We start from the raw sequence: 19,722 nt of genomic DNA on the forward strand, positions 1-19,722 counted from the left end.
TTAGCAATTCTGCGAGCNACGCTGAGCAACTGAGCTTCTGTATAAGGCCTATAGTGAGAGGCCACGTTTCCGAGCCATAAGTTATCACTGGTAACACACATTGGTTATACACTCTAGTCTTCAGGCATTGAGGTAATTTGGACCAATCGTACCAATAACACAGGTAAAAAATCTCTGTGGTACTACTGAGGCGGTCAGTAAATAGAAACTGGTAGTACCACGGGCAAAAAGGTTTTGTATGTGGTATGAAAACTATGTACCGAGAATTTCTCAATAGCAATTAGATCAGTAGATATTGGGACCACAAAGACGTTTGCTTCCTTGTCATTACAGTTTCGAATTGATGAATTCGCATTTGTGTCAGCCAAAGTGATACGAATATACAGGGTGGAAACGATAAGTGATCTCACTCGATTATTTCTAAACTATACAAGATATCGAAAAACTGGTTACTGATCCTGAAAGTGCTTCACAAGCTCTTTCAAACGGTACCAATAATAGGTTACAGAATAAACTGGAACTATCCCAAAATTCAATGTTTCCAGCTTCCATACTAAATGTATGGCGATGACACAATATTAGAAGTGTAATTTATTTTTTGTTAATTAATAAACTTAGAAAGTCGGTTAAATAAACTTGTAACTTGCATCTTATTTAAAATTATTTGTGAAATACATAACTTTTAGGTTTTACTTCCTATAAAATTATCAAGAGATGAGTGCAATGACTGTGATAGTACAAAATGTATGGAAGACGGAAACATTGAATTTTAGGATAGATCCAGTTTATTCTGCAACTTGATATTGATACCGTTGGATAGAGCTCGTGAAGCACTTTTAGGAACAGTAACCAGTTTTACGATATCTTGTGTAGTTTTTAAAATTATGTAACTTTACCAATTGTATGGAAGCTGGAAACATTGAATTTTCGGATAGTTACAGATTATTCTGAAACCTATTATTAGCATCGTTTAAAAGAGCTCGTGAAGCACTTTCAGGATCAGTAACCAGTTTTTCGATATCTTGTATAGTTTAGAAATAATCGGATGAGATCACTTATCGTTTCCACCCTGTAGACTCAAACGGAAGAGAGGGTTAATTAAGTATACTATCTATACTAATATTATAAATGCGAAAGTAACTCTGTCTGTCTGTGTTGCTTTCACGCCCAAGCCCATTGGTTCATTAACCGATTTTGATGAAATGTGGCATAGAGATAGTTTGTGTACCGGGTATGTCCTTTACATAGGATAGTTTTTATCCCGGTTTTTGAAACAGGGACGCGCGCGATAAAGTTTTTCTGTGACAGACAAAATTCCACGCGGGCGAAGCCGCGGGCGGAAAGCCTGTTAATCATAAGGGGAGACGCGGGATATATTCTTCAACATGTAGACAATATAGGCGTAATAATTCGCCTTTACATTATTAGGTTTAGCTTCGAAGATTTTATTATGTTTTCCGTGCTCTAGTGGTTAGAGCGTTGATCTCTCTCTACTTGATACGCTGGATTTGATTTCTGTGAGTAAAATTAACTAGTATTCATAAAGGAATTTATTTATAGTCACAAAGGAAATTGACGAGGTCATCTAAAAAGAGTTTACAGTAAGTTTAACATTAAAAGTGGTCAAACCTTTTTCTCCCACTTTTAGAGAAAAAGTGCGTACCTACTAGACTATAAAAACAAATAAAATAAAATAGTTTATTCAGTACATAGACCTTTTCCAGGGCATTTATACACGACCCAAATATAGCTTGCCCTACCACCACTTCGGGACAACATATGGGCTGGTGCTGAGAAGAAGTGACGGAATAAACGCAGTCACCTTTGTCAGCCCATGAATAAAAATAGTCTATGTTGAATTGTTGATCGATTGATATCAATTTGGAGTCAATTTGTAGAGTTCATGTAACAAATAAAAAATAAAAATAGCAACCAATACTACGCTGCTTTTTAAATGTAACCTTAGGCTGTTTGTTATCCCAAATAAAGAAATGAATTGTGCTTCTTAAGAATTCTAATTATAAAATACGAGTCCAAAGCATTACGCTTTGATTCTGATATAAAGTACGTTCTTGTGATAAGTACCAATTACTAAATGAGAGCGAGATTAAAAATACGGGCCCCATTAAAAGCGGTCCTTATTAGCCGAAGCTCCTTTAGTACCAATTTTCTCGGGCACTTGACGTATGATTCGCACCCAGAGAAAGATGGTCTGACGTAGTACTTACAAAAAGAAAAATGCGACTCCAATAAAAAAGTTTGATTTTACTGAAGTTACCACTGAAGGTTGGCAGTTCGTTGGGACTTTCTATTGACCAATAGCTATCTGCAATTTAATTTACTTGGATGTTTTTTTTTTTCAGTTTACCCAACCACCAATTTTAATAAAAAGTAAATTCAGTGTCGTCTTCTATCAAACATAACAATAACTAGCTTTACGCCCGCGGCTTCGCCCGCGTGGAATTTTATCTGTCACAGAAAAACTTTATCGCGCGCGTCCCCGTTTCAAAAACCGGGATAAAAACTATCCTATGTCCTTTCCCGGGACTTAAACTAACTCTATTCCAAACTTCATCAAAATCGTTTCAGTGGTTTAGGCGTGAAAGCGAGACAGACAGAGTTACTTTCGCATTTATAATATTAGTATAGAAGTATAGATTTTCTTCGGTATGGTAAGTTCTTCGGTAGCAAACATACAAACAAGATACAGACGAAGACAAAACGAAGAACTTTCACCTTTTTGGAGTTGGTTAAAAAAATACGTTTTATACTGAAATAAGGCGGCCCGTAGACTCCACTGTAGACCAATATTTTAATTAACATTCTTAATTACTTTTTGGCACCTAGAATGTAAAGAACAGGGATAAAACCAATTACAAATTAAATTAATTCCGAAGTAAAAAACATTTATGTGTTTATTTTACATTTTAATTACTTTGTATAGCTATGTTCGAAGACATTATTAGAAACAAAACACATTGTTTTGGTTAATTATTATTCAAGAAAAGATTTTATTAGCTTTTATTTTTATAGCGGCCCGCCCCGGCTTGGCATGGATGCAATGGAATTTCTCGACTTTTCTCATCTATATTATGCATGTTTGCTACTTTTAAACCTTCCTCTTGAATCACTATATATATTAAAGAAAACTGCATCAAAATCCGTTGTGAAGTTTAAAAGATCTAAGCATACATACATAGGGACAGACAGCAAAAGCGACTTTGTTTAATACTATGTAGTGATGATAGTATAGTGAATCTTTAAATAGACTTCGGACGCAGGTCGGACGTAGTAAGGACAATCTGTTCAGGTGGAGATTCTTGGATGACTCAAACTTGGAGTGCAAGTGTGGTTGTGTTCCCCAGTCGACGAAGCACACGATGTCGTGCCCTGCGTGCCCAAACAACTGCACGCAGCAAGATTTTATGAGACGATGTCATTCTTGTGGCGGAGTTTTGGGCTGACGCTGTGTAGGTTTGTTGACGACACGACAAGAATAATACTGATAGTGATTAGATAGGTATAGTTACCACCACATAGATCAAAACATCATCATCAAGTCGTTTAGTCTTCACTGTACCTCTTCTCTAATATGAAGAATTTGGCCTACAATCCCCATACTGCTGATCAGCCCCAAGCAGATATTCCAAGGTCGAGGAGTTCGTGCATATTTCTAAAATAAAATTTTACTTTAATTGTAATGATTTGATTATGATAATCTACAAAAACTCAAGACATTGGGCGATTTTGTAATTGGGTAAAAATTTCCCCGTAAAATTTTATCGTCGGGTAAAATGTGATCTGCTTGTCAAAGAACAGGTTGGTGCGATTTTTTTCACAACGATCGCTGTACAGTTGATCCGTGAAAACGGAATGAAGTGAAACGAGATTGTTTGTCGTCATATACGTATTTCGTTACATGAAAACTTTATTTTATCCACTCTCATAGAACGTTATGTTTTTCTTTACTCGTTATTTTATCTCATATTAATATTTTTACATCTACTAACCCCTCCTAACGTGATGGTTGTAATAACTTCACAGTTGAAGTCACAGCACTAGTGTCAGATGTTATAAACCGGCATAAGACTGTCCGACATTGATAAATTAGAAAGATGGCATTCGGAGTACAGTATCAATTATTAGTTTCGTACCTGGGAACCGAACCCAGAACAGGAGTCAAACTTTGAACTAATGCACGCCACGGAGGCAAAGTGCCAAACCTGATAAGCTCAGGATTTTTTTTTCGAAACATTTCGAATCTGTTTTTACTCTTTAAAGAGGCCAATTTGAGTATCTTTTACCAAAATAATAAATGAACTCTATAAAATACCATTAATTAAGTCCCATCATCGGTGAATTACGACAAACTCCTTCGCGGCGTCGCATAGAGCCCGCTGTTTTACTCATAATTCCTCTTTTAATATATTTATAAAGGATAGCTTCCCAGGCCGCAATCTGTTTTCGAAATTGGAATATTTTTTACTTTATCCCAACGTTTCAGACGTGCCAACATAATTTTACCGCCAAACTTTTTAATTTTAACCCCTATGCTGTACGATATAAGAGGGATATAACTGCAAAGTGATTGTAAGGGTTTTGTTCGGCATGTTGCGCTGGTTTTATTTTACGTAACAGATATGGTGGGTGTAGAGTCGGATGTTTAATCTGTGCCAATTTGTGCCAGATCAAGTGGGCAAATAGAAGAAATAAAAACTGAATGCAACGGACTGACAAACCTTTTTTTAGTTTATTTACTCTGTAGGTATACCTTGTTCAGCCTGGAATTAATACCTCTTGATTTTTAAATGTAACTATGTAGTTGGTTTAAAATGGAAGCATTGCATGTGCTACCTATAGGATATCTTATGTAGGTGCTCTGCTCAAGCACTATAATAACATCAAATTAAACATAAATTACATTAGGTATTTAAAACCTTAAAACTATGAGAAACATAGACAAACATGACATAAAGAGATCGTAAATGTACGAGAATGAAACTCGTGTGAATTATACCAAGTTAAATATTATTTTAGTTATCAAAGAGTGAAAGAGAAATCACAATGATGATAGCTATTCATCAATTTAAAGCGTTTAAAGGGTTAAACCCTTGAAACGCTCAAATGAAATCTATTTTCATTTCAGTGGCAAAAATATCATCGAATATTCATAGGTACTTTGACTGACGAAAATCATAGAATTTTCATACTATTTGAAGTTAATTTTCTGAGAGCACTAAGCTCGTAACATCGTCGGTTCACAAAACGTCTGCGAATTTGCTCTGTCATCGTTTGTCTTGATCTATGTGCTATCTCGACGGTCAATCTTTCATTGCGCTTAAGTTTTAATAGTTCTAGACTAGACAAACTAAGTTGGAGATTTTTAGGGCTGACAATTTTGATGAATGTCGATTTTTAAAATTCGTAAAATTCATTTATTTACTGACCGTTGCCATCCGGCCAATCTAATCTATGTTTAGCAATGGAAAGCATTAGCTTAAAACAAACGAAGTAGACGTTTAAAAAGCACTTAAGTGCTAATTTAATTGGAACATAGGTAATTATTACTTAACCGTAACCTAGGTACTTCATGATTTTCAAGTCACTGATCAAATAAATAAATGACTAGAACTTTCATAAAGCTACCCTAGCTACCAATAGGTAATTGTTAGTTACAATTGGTAGCTAGGATATCCCAAAACATAGGATATCACATAACAATTGGACCTGAAATTACGTACGTACCTAGTTCTAGTAGGACCTACAAATTAAGTTATCTAAACTGTCCAGTATTCTCCATTCACACTGAGGTCAGCCCTGCCATCCGCCATTTTGAACTGTAGTTACTTAGTACCGTCCATGCGGGGTCGGGTGCCTGCATTCTTCTGTCCTCTACATTCAAAAGTGCTCGGCATTCCTCGCTCCTTAAAAGCCACCGAAATTGCATCGGACAGGGTTACAAAGCCCTTACCTGATATCATGTGGACTGGTCTTGTTTAATGGTTAAGAATTGTAATCCTAGTCATTGAATAGCTACATTAGTCATAACATTTCAAACAAAATTAGATTATTATGATGTTTTGGAGAATATTGGAGTTGTTGGTATCACAATTATTAAAATACTACTTAGCTTTTGCCCGCGGCTTCACCCGCGTGAAATTTAGTTTGTTACATATCGTCATAAATTATAGCCTGTGTTAATCTGGGTTATAAATAATAATACTGTAAAGTTTCATCAAAATCCGTGCAGTATTTTTTTGCGTGAAAGAGTAACAAACATCCAGACATCCACACAAACTTTCGCATTTATAATATTAGTAAGATAAGATAGTACCTAATATACTTTTATTACCGAAGCCCCATAGAAGAACCGAACCTACGACTATGGCAAGAGTTACCAACCCTCTAACCACTTGACTGTGGAGGTAGTTCCATTATTGTTACGTTAATGGAAACTACAATGTGTCAGCAGAGTTGCTGCTGCATAATCATACAATATCTGACCATTATACTGTGTATAGCGGTTTATTGGAAACGCAATAATTAATACAAACTACGGCGAAACATTGGATTAATAGTTTGGATAGATATAAAATGCAGTTATAGGCAGCATCTCAATACTTACAATTTTTAAGTGACAGCTATGAGGTTTCGATGGAGCTTCCAAATTGCTACGTTTTTAAGCGATACAAACGCGCTTTTGACATTCGCGCGACTACATCGCGGTTCACACTTCGCTGCTTTTAGTAAAGTGTGTATAAATAAAGGTAGATGTTTTGCGACTATTTTGATGCTGCATCGCGAGTGAATCGCGTTTGTATCGTTGCAAACATCGCAATAAATTATGGGCCCTTACAAATAGAGAATACAGACTTTTGAATATCGACTTCATACAGCTCATAAGTTTTGTATGTTTGTAACAAAGAAGTAAAGACTTTTTTGCAGTAAGTATTTTAGTAAGATGACTGAACGTAAAGCGCGTCGTAAAATCCGTCGTAACGTTAAGTACTCGTCTTGGCCGCAAGAGCCGTCCAGTCGCAAGTGCACTCCACAGGGCTCGGCTCAAGAGCTCGGCCATTAATTGAGTGGCCGAACGAAAACCTGCCGATTGGCAATCCGGCCACTAGCGCTTATTGCGGCCCTGTCGAGGGATTAACGTGATTAGGGTCGGGCTAAATATGTTATGAAAGGTCTTCTTTATTACGAGTAGCTTACATACCTGTTTCTTTTGGGTCGTAACAAAATTATCAAAATTTTACAGAAGTTAGTAAGTCGATATTTAGCTTTTTAATTAAAAGGGGGTGGGCTTTTGGGTACCTACTAATGACGGAATCCTGAATTCTAGGTGACATAATGGAAGAGTAAGTAAAGTTAAGTAAGCACAAAGCGGTTCTCAAGAAATGAGAGACATAAACATTGTTTCTTCTAGCAAAACAATGTCAAAGATTTTTATACTACATGTGTATTAGTTATCTTATCGGTGGCTNTTATTATGTTTTGGAGAATATTGGAGTTGTTGGTATCACAATTATTAAAATACTAGCTTTTGCCCGCTACTTCACCCGCGTGAAATTTAGTTTGTTACAGATCATCATAAAATGTAGCCTATATGTTATTCTGGGTTATAAATAATAATACCGCAGTTTCATCAAAATCCGTGCAGTAGGTTTTTTGCGTGAAAGAGTAACAATTTAACAAACATCCAGACATCCACACAAACTTTCGCATTCGATAGTAATATAGGTACTTTTATTACCGGACAACAAGGACAGCGGAATCATATTCTTTTCAACTGAATAAAACCATATTTTACAAAGCCTGAACCTTTGCATGTGTAATAAAACTTAAATTTATTGCACCATCGGAGAACCGAACCTACGACTATGGCAAGAGTTACCAACCCTCTAACCACTCGACTGTAGAGGTAGTTCCATTATTGTTACGTTAATGGAAACTACAATGTGTCAGCACAGTTGCTGCTGCATAATCATACAATCTCTGACCATTATACTGTGTATAGCAGGTTATTGGAAACTCAATAATTAATACAAACTACAGGGACACATTGGATTAATAGTTTGGATAGATATAAAATGCAGTTATAGACAGCATCTTAATACTTACAATTTTTAAAAGTGAAAGATACAGCTATGAGTCTTTTAGGGAGCTTACAAAATGTTACAAATTGCTACTTTTTTAAGCGATACAAACGTGCGTTTTATATTCGCGCGACTGCATTGCGATTGTATAGCTGCTTTTAGTAAAGTGTGTGTTTTGCTACTATTTTGATGCTGCATCGCGACTGAATCGCGATTGTATAGCTGCAATAATTCTCAATGAAATCCCTTACAAGTTACAAATAGAGAAAAAAAAATAGAGAATACTTACAAGAACTTTTGAATATCGACTTCGCACAGCTCATCATAAGGTTTGTATGTTTCTAACAAAGGAGTAAAGACTTTTTTGCAGTAAGTATTTTACTAAGATGACTGACCGTAAAGCGCGTCGTAAAATCCGTCGTAACGTTACTCGTCTTGCCCGCAAGAGCTCGTCCAGTCGCAAGTGCACTCCTCAGGGCTCGGGCTCAAGTGCTCAGCCATTAATTGAGTGGCCGAACGAAAACCTGCCGATTGGCAATCCGGCCACTAGCGCTTATTGCGGCCCTGTCGAGGGATTAACGTGATTAGGGTCGGGCTAAATATGTTATGAAAGGTCTTCTTTATTACGAGTAGCTTACATACCTGTTTCTTTTGGGTCGTAACAAAATTATCAAAATTTTACAGAAGTTAGTGAGTCGATATTTAGCTTTTTAATTAAAAGGGGGTGGGCTTTTGGGTACCTACTAATGACGGAATCCTGAATTCTAGGTGACATAATAAACTGGAAGAGTAAGTAAAGTTAAGTAAGCACAAAGCGGTTCTCAAGAAATGAGAGACATAAACATTGTTTCTTCTAGCAAAACAATGTCAAAGATTTTTATACTACAGGTGTATTAGTTATGTTAACTTATCGGTGGCTACATAAAATTGGGATTATTCGTAAAAAACTTAAAATCCGTCGTAACGTCGTAAGCGTTATCCGCCTTGCCCGCAAGTGCACTCCACAGGGCTCGGGCTCAAGACTGTGCCATTAATTGAGTGGCCGAACGAAAACCTGCCGATTGGCAATCCGGCCACTAGCGCTTATTGCGGCCCTGTCGAGGGATTAAACGTGATTAGGGTCGGGCTAAATATGTTATGAAAGGTCTGCGTTTTCTTTATGATTTCCTTTCGGTAAGTACCTACGTACTTACAAAATTATTGGAAGCCAAAAAGTTCATTGCACTTCTTAAAGGTGATGCCCGTTTTCACCATCAATCCCTAATTTTTAAGTGGCCCTTATGGTAATACATGACAGGAATTTTGTTTTCAAAGCGGTCCCTTAAAATTAGGGAGGGATTGATGGTGAAAACGGACAGAGTTTCTTCCGCCACTTCTCAGCACCATCTCATCATGTTGTCCCGAAGTGGTAAATAAGCTTTTTGATTTGATTTATCAAAAGGATAGATAGATTTAATAGAAGATGAGAAAAGAGCTTGGGATCCACTACCGCACTGGTGTAATTCTGTCCCAAGTTCTCTAGTGTGAAGTGTCATACCTAGCCTTTTTAACTAACTAGGTACTGAAATACCCAATGAATTATTTTTGTGGTGTGATTCTAGTTATCAAATTAAGATTGCCTCTAATGGAAGTAGGATTGTCTAACTAAAGCAATACATGCTGAGTTAAAAAATATGTCTATATTAATTCTACTACCTACCGAATTCTTCTATGTTAAGTGATTTTTACACGCGTTACAAACTCAAGAGGTGCTCCAATAGGCTAGTTTCCTAAAAAAAATTTTTTAGTCCGTAATGTTTAATATCAAAAAATATTGGACACATATAGTTTTATTTGTCAATCTAACAAATAATTACATAGTTATGGTGGGTTGAAGTTCCGCACGACGTCACAACGTGCGGCACTTTTATGCAAGCATTGACGTCACGGGCCTCTTCTTATGAACTTTGGCGCGCTTTATCTCTTTAAATTTTCATTAGTTTGAAAAAGTGAAAAATACGTGTAGAGTATTTTTTGATAAGTTAACTGACGGACTAATTAAAACTCTTGCTTTTTGACCCAGGAAACATCCCTATTAAGTTAACTAGGTTTCTACAACGTTTGTAGAACTCAAGGTAAATATACCTTTGAACTACTCCGAGTTAAAGGCAGCGCAAACTAAAATACTTATGTGATGTACAAACTATAAACGCCTGAATGCTTGTGAAAGTTACAAAACTTTAGGTTAAATTACTAACTAGCTGATCTTACATATTACTTAATTACTTAAGCGCCTGGCATACAGCGCGCGTTTCAGTCAAAAACTTCCATAAGCTACACGCTCTACTGAGTAATTTGAATTAACTGTCGATATTCGTTTAGATTTCAAATTGCAAGCGAAACGACGACCATGCCTCGACCTCGAGAACCCGAAAAAGAAAACATTGACATATTTTTGGCAATTTTAATTCTGAATGAACAACCTCTAAGTACACCTAGATTTATACTCTTAAGTCTTTCGCTCAAAGATAAGTACGTTTTCATAAAAGTTTTCAGTCGTTGCCTCGTGCCGGACTCACGCCAGCTGTGTGACAGAGGCTCTATACTAATGCTAATAATACCTTTTGTTATGTTGGAGGGATAGCCACGCACGATATTCTACTGCCAAAATTAAAACTATAATGAGGANTTTGGATAATTCAAAAAGATATATCTTTCTTATGTCTTAAAGATTAACGTAGATACTAGTTTTATTGAATTTTCTACAACAGTACTGATCCTCATTGTAATAATGAAAAAAACATAATAATCGATCGAACGTCGATATGTTTAATTACGAAAAAACACATCGAACGTAAAAATGATAACGTTCAATAATATTATTACATTGAAATAATATTTTAACTTCATGTAACACGTTTTAAAAACTAGTTATCATCATTAACACATTGCAAACCCAATAATCCACGTGCATATAGCGTATCCAATAAAGCTAGTCATATTTCAACGCAGCAAAATTAAATTTGCAAGCAAACGTTCACAAAAAGCGTGCCGTAGACAAACTTCCGCCTATGTTATAGTAAAAAGAGAAAAGCCAGTTAATTTTAATCATTAAAATGTTAGTAAATAAAGTAACAATAGAATAATACGCTGCGAACTTTTGTCGTTAGTAAGGTGCCTAGCCTGTCTAGCGCGAAATCGATGCTAAACTAACTACCTATCAATATTAAGTAAACTTATTTCTTTCAACTTGCCACAGTAGAAGTTGTGTGGTTGTGGATGGATCGTAAATATTTTTATCCAAGAACCCTAATGCGTAGTATAGGTAGGTACCTATGCGTGCTTATTAATATCAAAACACAGACGTATGTGTTGTTGTCCGCATAGGCGTTACATCGAAAAAACACGTAAAACGTGAGCGCCCGCACGGCTGTATGGAAAATCATGAAAACGCGTAAAACGTGTGCGACCGCACAGGGTGTTGCGATCGAAAAAACACACACCCGTATGTGTTTTCAGCAGTGATCGTGCTAAAGCCTCTTCAGAAATTCTCCCCAAATAATGGTGCTGCAAGCTTTTATCTCTGTCTGTCTTGCTTTCACGCCTAAACCACTGAACCGATTTTGATGAAATTTGGCATAGAGATAGTTTGAGTCCCGGGAAAGGACATAGGATAGTTTTTATCCTAGTTTTTGATACAGGGCGTGCGCGATATAGGTTTTCTGTGCCAAAAAATTCCACGCGGGCGAAGCCGCGGCGCGGGCGGAAAGCTAGTAATCCTAGACTGCATCTCACTTAACACCAGGTGCGATTGCGGTCAAATACCTGCCTTGTCTAGCAAAAAAAAAATCTAAATGCTTTACAGTGAAAGCGTGTATGATGTGATTTTGTCTTTGTGTGAATAATTCGCAGAATTCATTTACAAGTTTTTGTGCATTCACTTCAGAGATTGCTGTTAAATTATTCATCTGAACGTTGCGTCTTATCACATTCTTCTTAGAATGGCGATTACATGCTCGAGTGAGTTTTCGGTTCTCATTGCCCTGTGTCTTTGACCAACAAATGTTCGAAACTTCTGTCCTGAATTATTAAACAAGTCCCTATTGTATCGTAACTGTGCGTTCGAACCATTCAGCAAGTTACGTGGGTTTAGCTCGTATGACGTTACATTGCTCGCCGAATGCACTCAGGTAGAGAAAATTAATTTTGGGGGGAATTCATTAAACCAAACTTAAAATATAATTTTGGTGGGCTTTAACTAAAACTACTCATCTAACTTTTAATTAAATGGGAATGAAATTGACGACAATACCAATAATAAATAGAAAATCCAGATTACCAACTAAAATAATAACATTTAGAAGTGTGATATTATAATGATATTTTGCAATATTAGAAGTACTTATTATTATTCTGTGACATTAGCATTATTTATTATCTGGTTTACTTGTCTTACAAATTATTAACTGATGTATGGATGGTTCTATTCTTGCTATTGTGACTAATTTACTTACCCCCTACTAATAAAACTTATGTCCTTTTAAAACAGTGTTCAACAACTGTGTAACTTTTTATTAGTAAGGGGGTTTGGGTCAAACCTTGAAACTAAGGTGATCATACTATTTTAAACCTTAATAAAAATTACCCTAAAATAGCCAGTGATCCACACGTCATCATGGGGTGGCCATGGTAAATAATCTTCTATTGGATTTTATCCAAACAACAGCAATCTCACTATGAAATAAAGAAAAATATTAATTTGATACCAACAATATAAACTTAATATAATATTTGATTATGTATAATATTTATTTAAAAAAAAAGTATATAAGTAGTATATCCGTTAAGCTAGCACCCATAACACAAGCATTAAGTTGCTTACTTTGGGGCTAGCTGACGCTGTGTGAAATTGTCCAAAGATAATTTATTAACTCTACTTTATAGCACACATTTTTTCAGTGCATTATTTACAGAGGCTTGAGGTCTGTAAAATTGTTAGAACTCACAACAATTGAGAAACTGCCTCTAATGAGCGATGTAATATGAATAGGAAATTAATTAATAAACAATCTAAATCTAATCAACTTTATTTTCAAATGATACATTTAGATTGCAATATATCTTTGGGGCAATTCATTATGTATATTCCTAGAAAATAAACCATTCATTCCCAGGCCCGGTGAAAAATATCTTCTTAGGACTTCTCTTACTTCTGCTACGGTGATCGCTGGGACTCCTTCGTACCCGGATTTAATATAAACAGCATTGTTTAAGCTTACAGGGTTGCAGAAATATCCCCCCTCGAATTTACTAAAAGGGTCACCGCTCTTCTTCTTAGCGTCTTGACGAATAAAAAATACTCCATCGACAATCTCGGCAACAGTCTCATATGCCAAGAAACTCAGCACCTCTAATGCTGGGATTGATATTTTTAACTCCCTCGTAGGATTCACCCACACTTCCAATTTGTTGAAACTTTTACTCACGTGGTTGGAACGGAAGGATTTACACCTCGCTTTGTGGTACGCCTCATATTTCTCAAAGCTCATTGACTCTGTGATCTTATCTGCCCGGACCTTCCGCAAATAATCAATTGCATCAAATTTAATCTCCTCCACTTCATCTGCCTCATCCAACTCCTTTATAACGTCAATATGTGTCCTCCTTTTCTTTGAGTCTTTGGCTTCATCCAATATTAAGTTACTAATTCCAGGATCTGCAGCAGCCCGATTTTTATCAATTTTATCCAACTTTATTTGGTAATCGTGTAACCTTTTTAACTTCAAAGTATTCTTACGGACCAAGTAGATTAGGTCGTAATTCGATATGTTCTTGCCTCCTCGCATGAAAGAGTAGTTCAGGGCCTCTTGAAGCATAGCTCTGAGCTGCTGAAGAACTATGTTTTCAACTAATAACACGGTCGCAGCGTTCGGATTGGGATTGTCTCCAAATCCGTGCATCATGTTGGAAATTTCTTTCTGGAAGTTCACAACCACTTCACCTTTCAGGTCAGTTGAAAAGGTGTATGACGACGTCATTTTATTTAAATCTTAGATAGTGGATAAATGTAGGAAATTAATATCTACAAACAAAATAAATAATTACCTACTCCCCCACGCAAATATTTTTGCTACTTTTTGACAGCTTTGGTTGACATTGACAGTCAGTAAATCTCATCGGTGGTTGCCTAGCAAAAGTAATGCAATTTATAAACCTGATAACTTTCCTAAAAGTTTAAAAAGAACAACAAAAGCCACATTCCTGTGTGAATAGGAACGTTAGAATGGTCCGAAACGTGCTAAACACTTTTATAACATATTTTTTTTTATAATATTTATTTACACAATTCGGACAATCAAAATCAGCTGATTGTCAATTTTGGTGATAACAACTGTCAAGGTTGCAAAATATTACGCAAAAAATTGAAAATGTGTGTAAAAAAACTACATCACATCCATTTAAATTAGTAAGATAGCTGTGGATTCTTAGTAACTGTAAACACCATTGCCAGTTTGAGTCGAAAACTTGATAAGTCCGAAGTAACCATAGCCTCACTGAGTTTCGTAACAATTCCGGCAACACATTGAAATTTCAAGAAACCAGGAGATTTTTACTGCAAAATTATGAGTTTCCGGCGTATACTTTATAATACTACTATAAGAAGTCCATTACTCCACCATTTGAGAGCATTAAAGTGTTGGTCTTGCGGCAAAGAGGTTAAGTTCGTTTCTAACTTGTTCTGTGGAACTTGCAATGCCTTGCAGCATCCTAACAGCCACGATAATTACTTTCAACTGTTAGGAGTCAAAGAAACGTACGATCAGGATGAGACAGAGCTGGCCAAAAGATACAAGGACCTGCAAAAGTATTTGCATCCAGACAAATTTGCTACCAGGTAAGCAAAATTTAACTATTTTGAAAACTATGAAAAGAAAAGAGACAAAAAGTAATAAGAAATGTATTACATAAATTAAGAAGATATTTTTAAATTTATTCGAGAATAAATTTTATAATAATATGGTTAAAGACACTTTATTTCTCATAAGAATACAATTGATTCACTTACTGAGAAACTAACATTTTAATACATTTTTTATAAGCGACACGAGCTTCGCTAAAAACAAAGAAATAATATCACTAAACTAATATTTCATAAAAGACGGTAGTCTTAAAAAACCCAACCAAACAGTCACAGCACGGACCATTCCCTGCGAGTGTAGAAACTTGAACACGAATGCACGAAGCATTGAAAATGGATGCGGCATTGTTGGCATTGTCACGGCAGAGAGAGACATGATTAAATTATTACATTTTTTTTTTAATATTTTATCAGTTTCTAAAATATTGTTCTTGTTTTTTTTTTGTTGATTTAATTATTAATTAAAATGATAACATGATGAAAATGATAATACATTAACTTAAAATGACTTAAAAACTAAAATTTAAAAATTACTAATTATAAAAACTATTTACTAATTATAAAAACTATTTACAAAATAAATTTAAATGCATATTCAGGAATACTGTCCATTGATTGGATTAAAAAATGGTCTGAAAGTTTTTTTTATTATTTCAGAGACAAAAAAGAACAAGAAATATCAGCTGAATACTCTTCCCTCGTAAATGAAGCATACAACACTCTGCTTGAACCTCTGGCTAGAGGTAAGATAAAGTTATCTTTCTTTAATAATCTAAAAATATAAACACAGGATAGTTTAAATCATCATACAGCATTCAAACTAGCTACTTCTGAAGTGATTGTATAGATGTTAATGTACATTGCTATTCTAATCCATGATTTAAAACAGAGCCCCAACTATTATTTTAAAATGAAAACTGCATAAATAAGCTTTCACAACAATGTTTTATTGTTTTCATGAAATTATTTAATAATCTATTAATGTTAAAAAATTTAAAACTTTTGTAAAAAAGTTTATTCATTGTCATCATTCTTTTACAGGCATTTACATGTTAAAACTAAGAGGGAAAGAGATACCAGAAAACACAGAAGTTGACAAAGGATTCCTCATGGAGATCATGGAGAAAAATGAAGAGGTGGAGAATGCTGATACTGAAGAAGAAATCATGAAATTAAATAAAGAAAATAAAAAAGTCATAAAAGATCTACAAAAACAGTTGTCTACAGCTTTCTTTGATGGAGACCTGAAAAGAGTCACTAAATTGTTAAGTATAATGAAATATTACACAAGCATAGACAATCAAATACAAGCTGTGATTAGAAGTAAAGGAATTATACGATAATATTTTTGTGAATAAAAATAGTTATATTTATAGGTAGGTAGTAAGTACGAAACCATATTATCTAGTAAATTCTGTAAAAAAACAAGTACCTACAAAAGGTACAGGCAGCTTAAATCTTAATTGCAGATTACGCCACTTATTTAAAAATTTAAATAAGTATGATCTTCCTGAAAGTTGTGCCTGTGTTTAGTAAAATGATAAAAAGTTCAAATTTTATTTGTTACAAATACAAATCATTTACTTGCATCACATGTGATATAAAAGTTATGCTGTGATGTGATTTAAAACTTTCATGTACCTACCTACTTACTTAAATTTTCTTATTATTGTAATTGTTGATAATTTGTAAAAATTTAAACCACGAATTAATGAATAATGTTACAGATATTACAAGTTTTTGATTTTGTACACCTTTGATTAGCATTGATGCATGTAGGTAGATCCTATTTTTGCCTTTTAAGTTTCAATAGATTTTCGATGGGAAAGAAATATCAGTTTTCTAGCTCCTAAATAATTATGTTGGTATGTATGTATAGTAAGTAGGCAATCGTAACAAAAAAAAACAAAAATACTAGTGTAATTAAAAAGAGTTAATAGAAACCCTGATGTTATTAGAAAAAACTTTTGTAATTAAGGCCCGTACCAATAACCCGGGGTCGCCCCAACGCGTAAGCCGATAGCTGTAAACCTAAATTACTAGAAACTAAAACATCAATTTATAACGAGTTCGCTAGCGTACCGCTCACTGTATGATTGATGTTCATAATATTCAACGACAGACTATTTGCATTTTACATACTGCGATTTACTGACTTGATACTTGAAATAAGTTGTGCCTGTTCTGTCGCCGATAAATTGGTATCTATGAATTTTAAACACGAAAGCTTATTTGTTACGCAAAAACTAGATAGGAGCCATAACTACTGGAATGATAATGTTTACCTAAGTAAAGCATAAACAGAAAAACTCAATAGCCTTTTTATCGAAAGGCAAACAGTTAAAGAGGGGGCAACAAACTTCGTGCGATCCGGTTTACTTACGGACGGACTGAGTAAACTGTAGGTACTTACCTAAGTAACTTTTAACCGTCAATTATCTTGGACTAAAAACGATGACTACTTAGGAACCAGTAATTTTGAATTACCAGATTTCAGACCTAAACAATGGTGTGAATATTTTGTTTATATGGCAAAAACCTACTTTTAAACCCAGGTTTCAAAGATATATCGATTCACCTAAGTAAAGCTTCTAAGCACTCTCTAAATGCGCTCACTACTTAGGTACTTACTCTCAATTCCCTTGCCAAAGTATCAATCCTTGAGGTCGGCGTATACAATAAGCTAACCATGATTCATGTTCATCGTGATAGGTGCGTTACATAGTACGTAGATCTCCAAGAAAGTATGGGATGGACGCGTTTGCGATTGATGTTACAGCGCATTTGAGAGTCAAGTGTTTCGGCATGTTGGTGTATGTGAATCTTATGTTAGAACCATGACTTCGGGATTTGTTTTAGTGTGCTTTGGGATTGTATTTTTGAATGGCGGTGAGTACACATTATTAGCAACTCTTATTACCCTTAGTCATCTCATCTAAGTAAGTAGGTCTTCTGAAATGTGCTTAGATTTATTAGCCAACTTTCTCAAAACGTTAATCAGTGTGTGTCTGTCTACTCACACACATCTCTAGTGAAATAACTGTTCCTACCTACTTCTAAGCTTAGTCCCAGTCTTTACCTACTAGGCTAGCTTGGAATAGAACCCGGGAAAATTGTTTTCTTTTCAAAAATTTTATAGATATTAAGTTTATTCAAAACTTACAACTAATGCCTAAATCCTATTTGGTTAAAGGTCTCAGGTTCGATTCTACCGTTAAATGCGATCATAGCATCAATAATACTTTAGGCATACTTACCCTAGAACCCTAGCCCTACCTCCAGCCAGACAAGACCACTATAGCCAAGTTTCCAAAAATTTCAGTGGACATGCAATTCTACAGAGTGGTCGGTGGTTTGCCGACCACAATCGACCAGTACCCCATCATAGCTCAACTCCTGCTGGACGTGTGGGGCACTCAGAACTTCATCCAGCACTGCGCTGGTGTTATACTGACTACGCGCCACGTGATATCCACTGCTCATTGCTTCCAGTTTAGCCCTAATACTGGTTTAAAGTGAGTACCATAGAAAATCACCGTTATTATTTTCCTCACCTGTATTTTTAAATCAGATAAAAGGACTTTATGTATTGTTTTGGTGAAAAAAAAACAGCGGACATCATAGGCAGAGACCACATAAAATCCTACAAATGAAAAAACGCACGAGCATGTAGCCCTACTGTCTACAATATTATTTACGTTGTTACTTTTAGCTATCTTTATTTATTTAGTACATAAGGCGAATTTAATGCTGTAAGGCATTTTCTGCCAGTTAACTTTGGGGCTAAAAAATATTTTGCTTACCTATCTAAATAATTAGTGGTAACTTACTTTTGAAAATGAGACGTTTTACAAGATTTAATAACTTCTTGTTTATTTTTATTACAGCTACAGTCAACCCAAGTTCTGGAAAATACGTGTGGGGTCCTCATACCGTACGAGAGGAGGTTCTCTGTACAACCTGAAGACAATCATTCCTCACGAGGCTTTCGATAAAAATTTCTACACCAACGATATTGCAGTGCTGGTGTTGTCTAAGCAGATAAAATTAAATTCAAATGTTAAACAGAGCACGATAATAAGACCTAACGTGGAAGTCAAGCCTTATTCGCTCTGCACTTTAGTGGGGTGGGGAACTGAAGAGGTATGACGTGTTTTAAGTTGTATGTACTTATATGAATTATTTATGTCACCTTTAATCTTGCTTAGCTTTTTTACTAAATACATTAGGCCCGTAAAACGAATTACTAANCCATCAATCTAATTTAAAAAAAACTTTGCTCGTGGATTGAACCCGCGACCTTTCGTTTGCCGGGTGACCAATTCTTTTATTTTACGCTGTACTGTATTAGGAAGGGGCCCACCTACAACGTAAACTGGTGTATTTTAAAGTGGTTTTATTTCAGGTTGGTGGACCGCAACCTAACCAACTGCACCACACAGCAATACTGACGGTAGATCAAACCGTTTGCAGAGATCGTTATAGTACAATCAATGCAGTCATAGCCGACAGCATGATGTGCGCTGGACGTCTCGACGTAGGCGGTATCGACGGATGCTTTGGTGATTCGGGAGGACCTCTCATATACCGAGGAATAGTCGTGGGCCTTGTATCTTTTGGGTACTCCTGTGGAGATCCTTACTTCCCCGGTGTCTACACAAAACTATCAAAATATACCAATTGGATTGTAAAAACTGTTGCGGCTAATAAAACTTAAGTTTTATT

The 19,722-nt window shown here is 35.6% G+C and overlaps 3 protein-coding genes across 3 annotated transcripts; 2 read left to right on the forward strand and 1 right to left on the reverse strand.

The window, feature by feature from the left end:
- Window positions 1-13,149: 13,149 nt before the first annotated feature.
- Window positions 13,150-14,222, reverse strand: LOC114358792 (transcription initiation protein SPT3 homolog). The gene has a single exon (XM_028312838.1). It carries the CDS (start codon window positions 14,114-14,116, stop codon window positions 13,184-13,186), a length of 933 nt encoding a protein of 310 aa, XP_028168639.1. The 5' UTR covers window positions 14,117-14,222; the 3' UTR covers window positions 13,150-13,183.
- Window positions 14,223-14,428: 206 nt separating this feature from the next.
- On the forward strand, window positions 14,429-16,367 carry Hsc20 (iron-sulfur cluster co-chaperone protein HscB-like protein, mitochondrial). Its single transcript, XM_028312839.1, has 3 exons — window positions 14,429-14,973; window positions 15,655-15,740; window positions 16,039-16,367. Exons 1-3 carry the CDS (start codon window positions 14,702-14,704, stop codon window positions 16,338-16,340), a joined length of 660 nt encoding a protein of 219 aa, XP_028168640.1. The 5' UTR covers window positions 14,429-14,701; the 3' UTR covers window positions 16,341-16,367.
- Window positions 16,368-17,834: 1,467 nt separating this feature from the next.
- On the forward strand, window positions 17,835-19,714 carry LOC114358796 (trypsin, alkaline A). The gene is made up of 4 exons (XM_028312842.1): window positions 17,835-17,886; window positions 18,320-18,512; window positions 18,885-19,140; window positions 19,403-19,714. The coding sequence occupies exons 1-4, from the start codon at window positions 17,835-17,837 to the stop codon at window positions 19,712-19,714; spliced, it is 813 nt and encodes a 270-aa protein (XP_028168643.1).
- The last annotated feature ends 8 nt before the right edge of the window (window positions 19,715-19,722 follow it).

This window comes from Ostrinia furnacalis, unplaced genomic scaffold (genome assembly GCF_004193835.3).
Source record: "Ostrinia furnacalis isolate ACB-3 unplaced genomic scaffold, ASM419383v2 OfSCF4106, whole genome shotgun sequence".
NCBI lineage: Eukaryota > Metazoa > Arthropoda > Insecta > Lepidoptera > Crambidae > Ostrinia > Ostrinia furnacalis.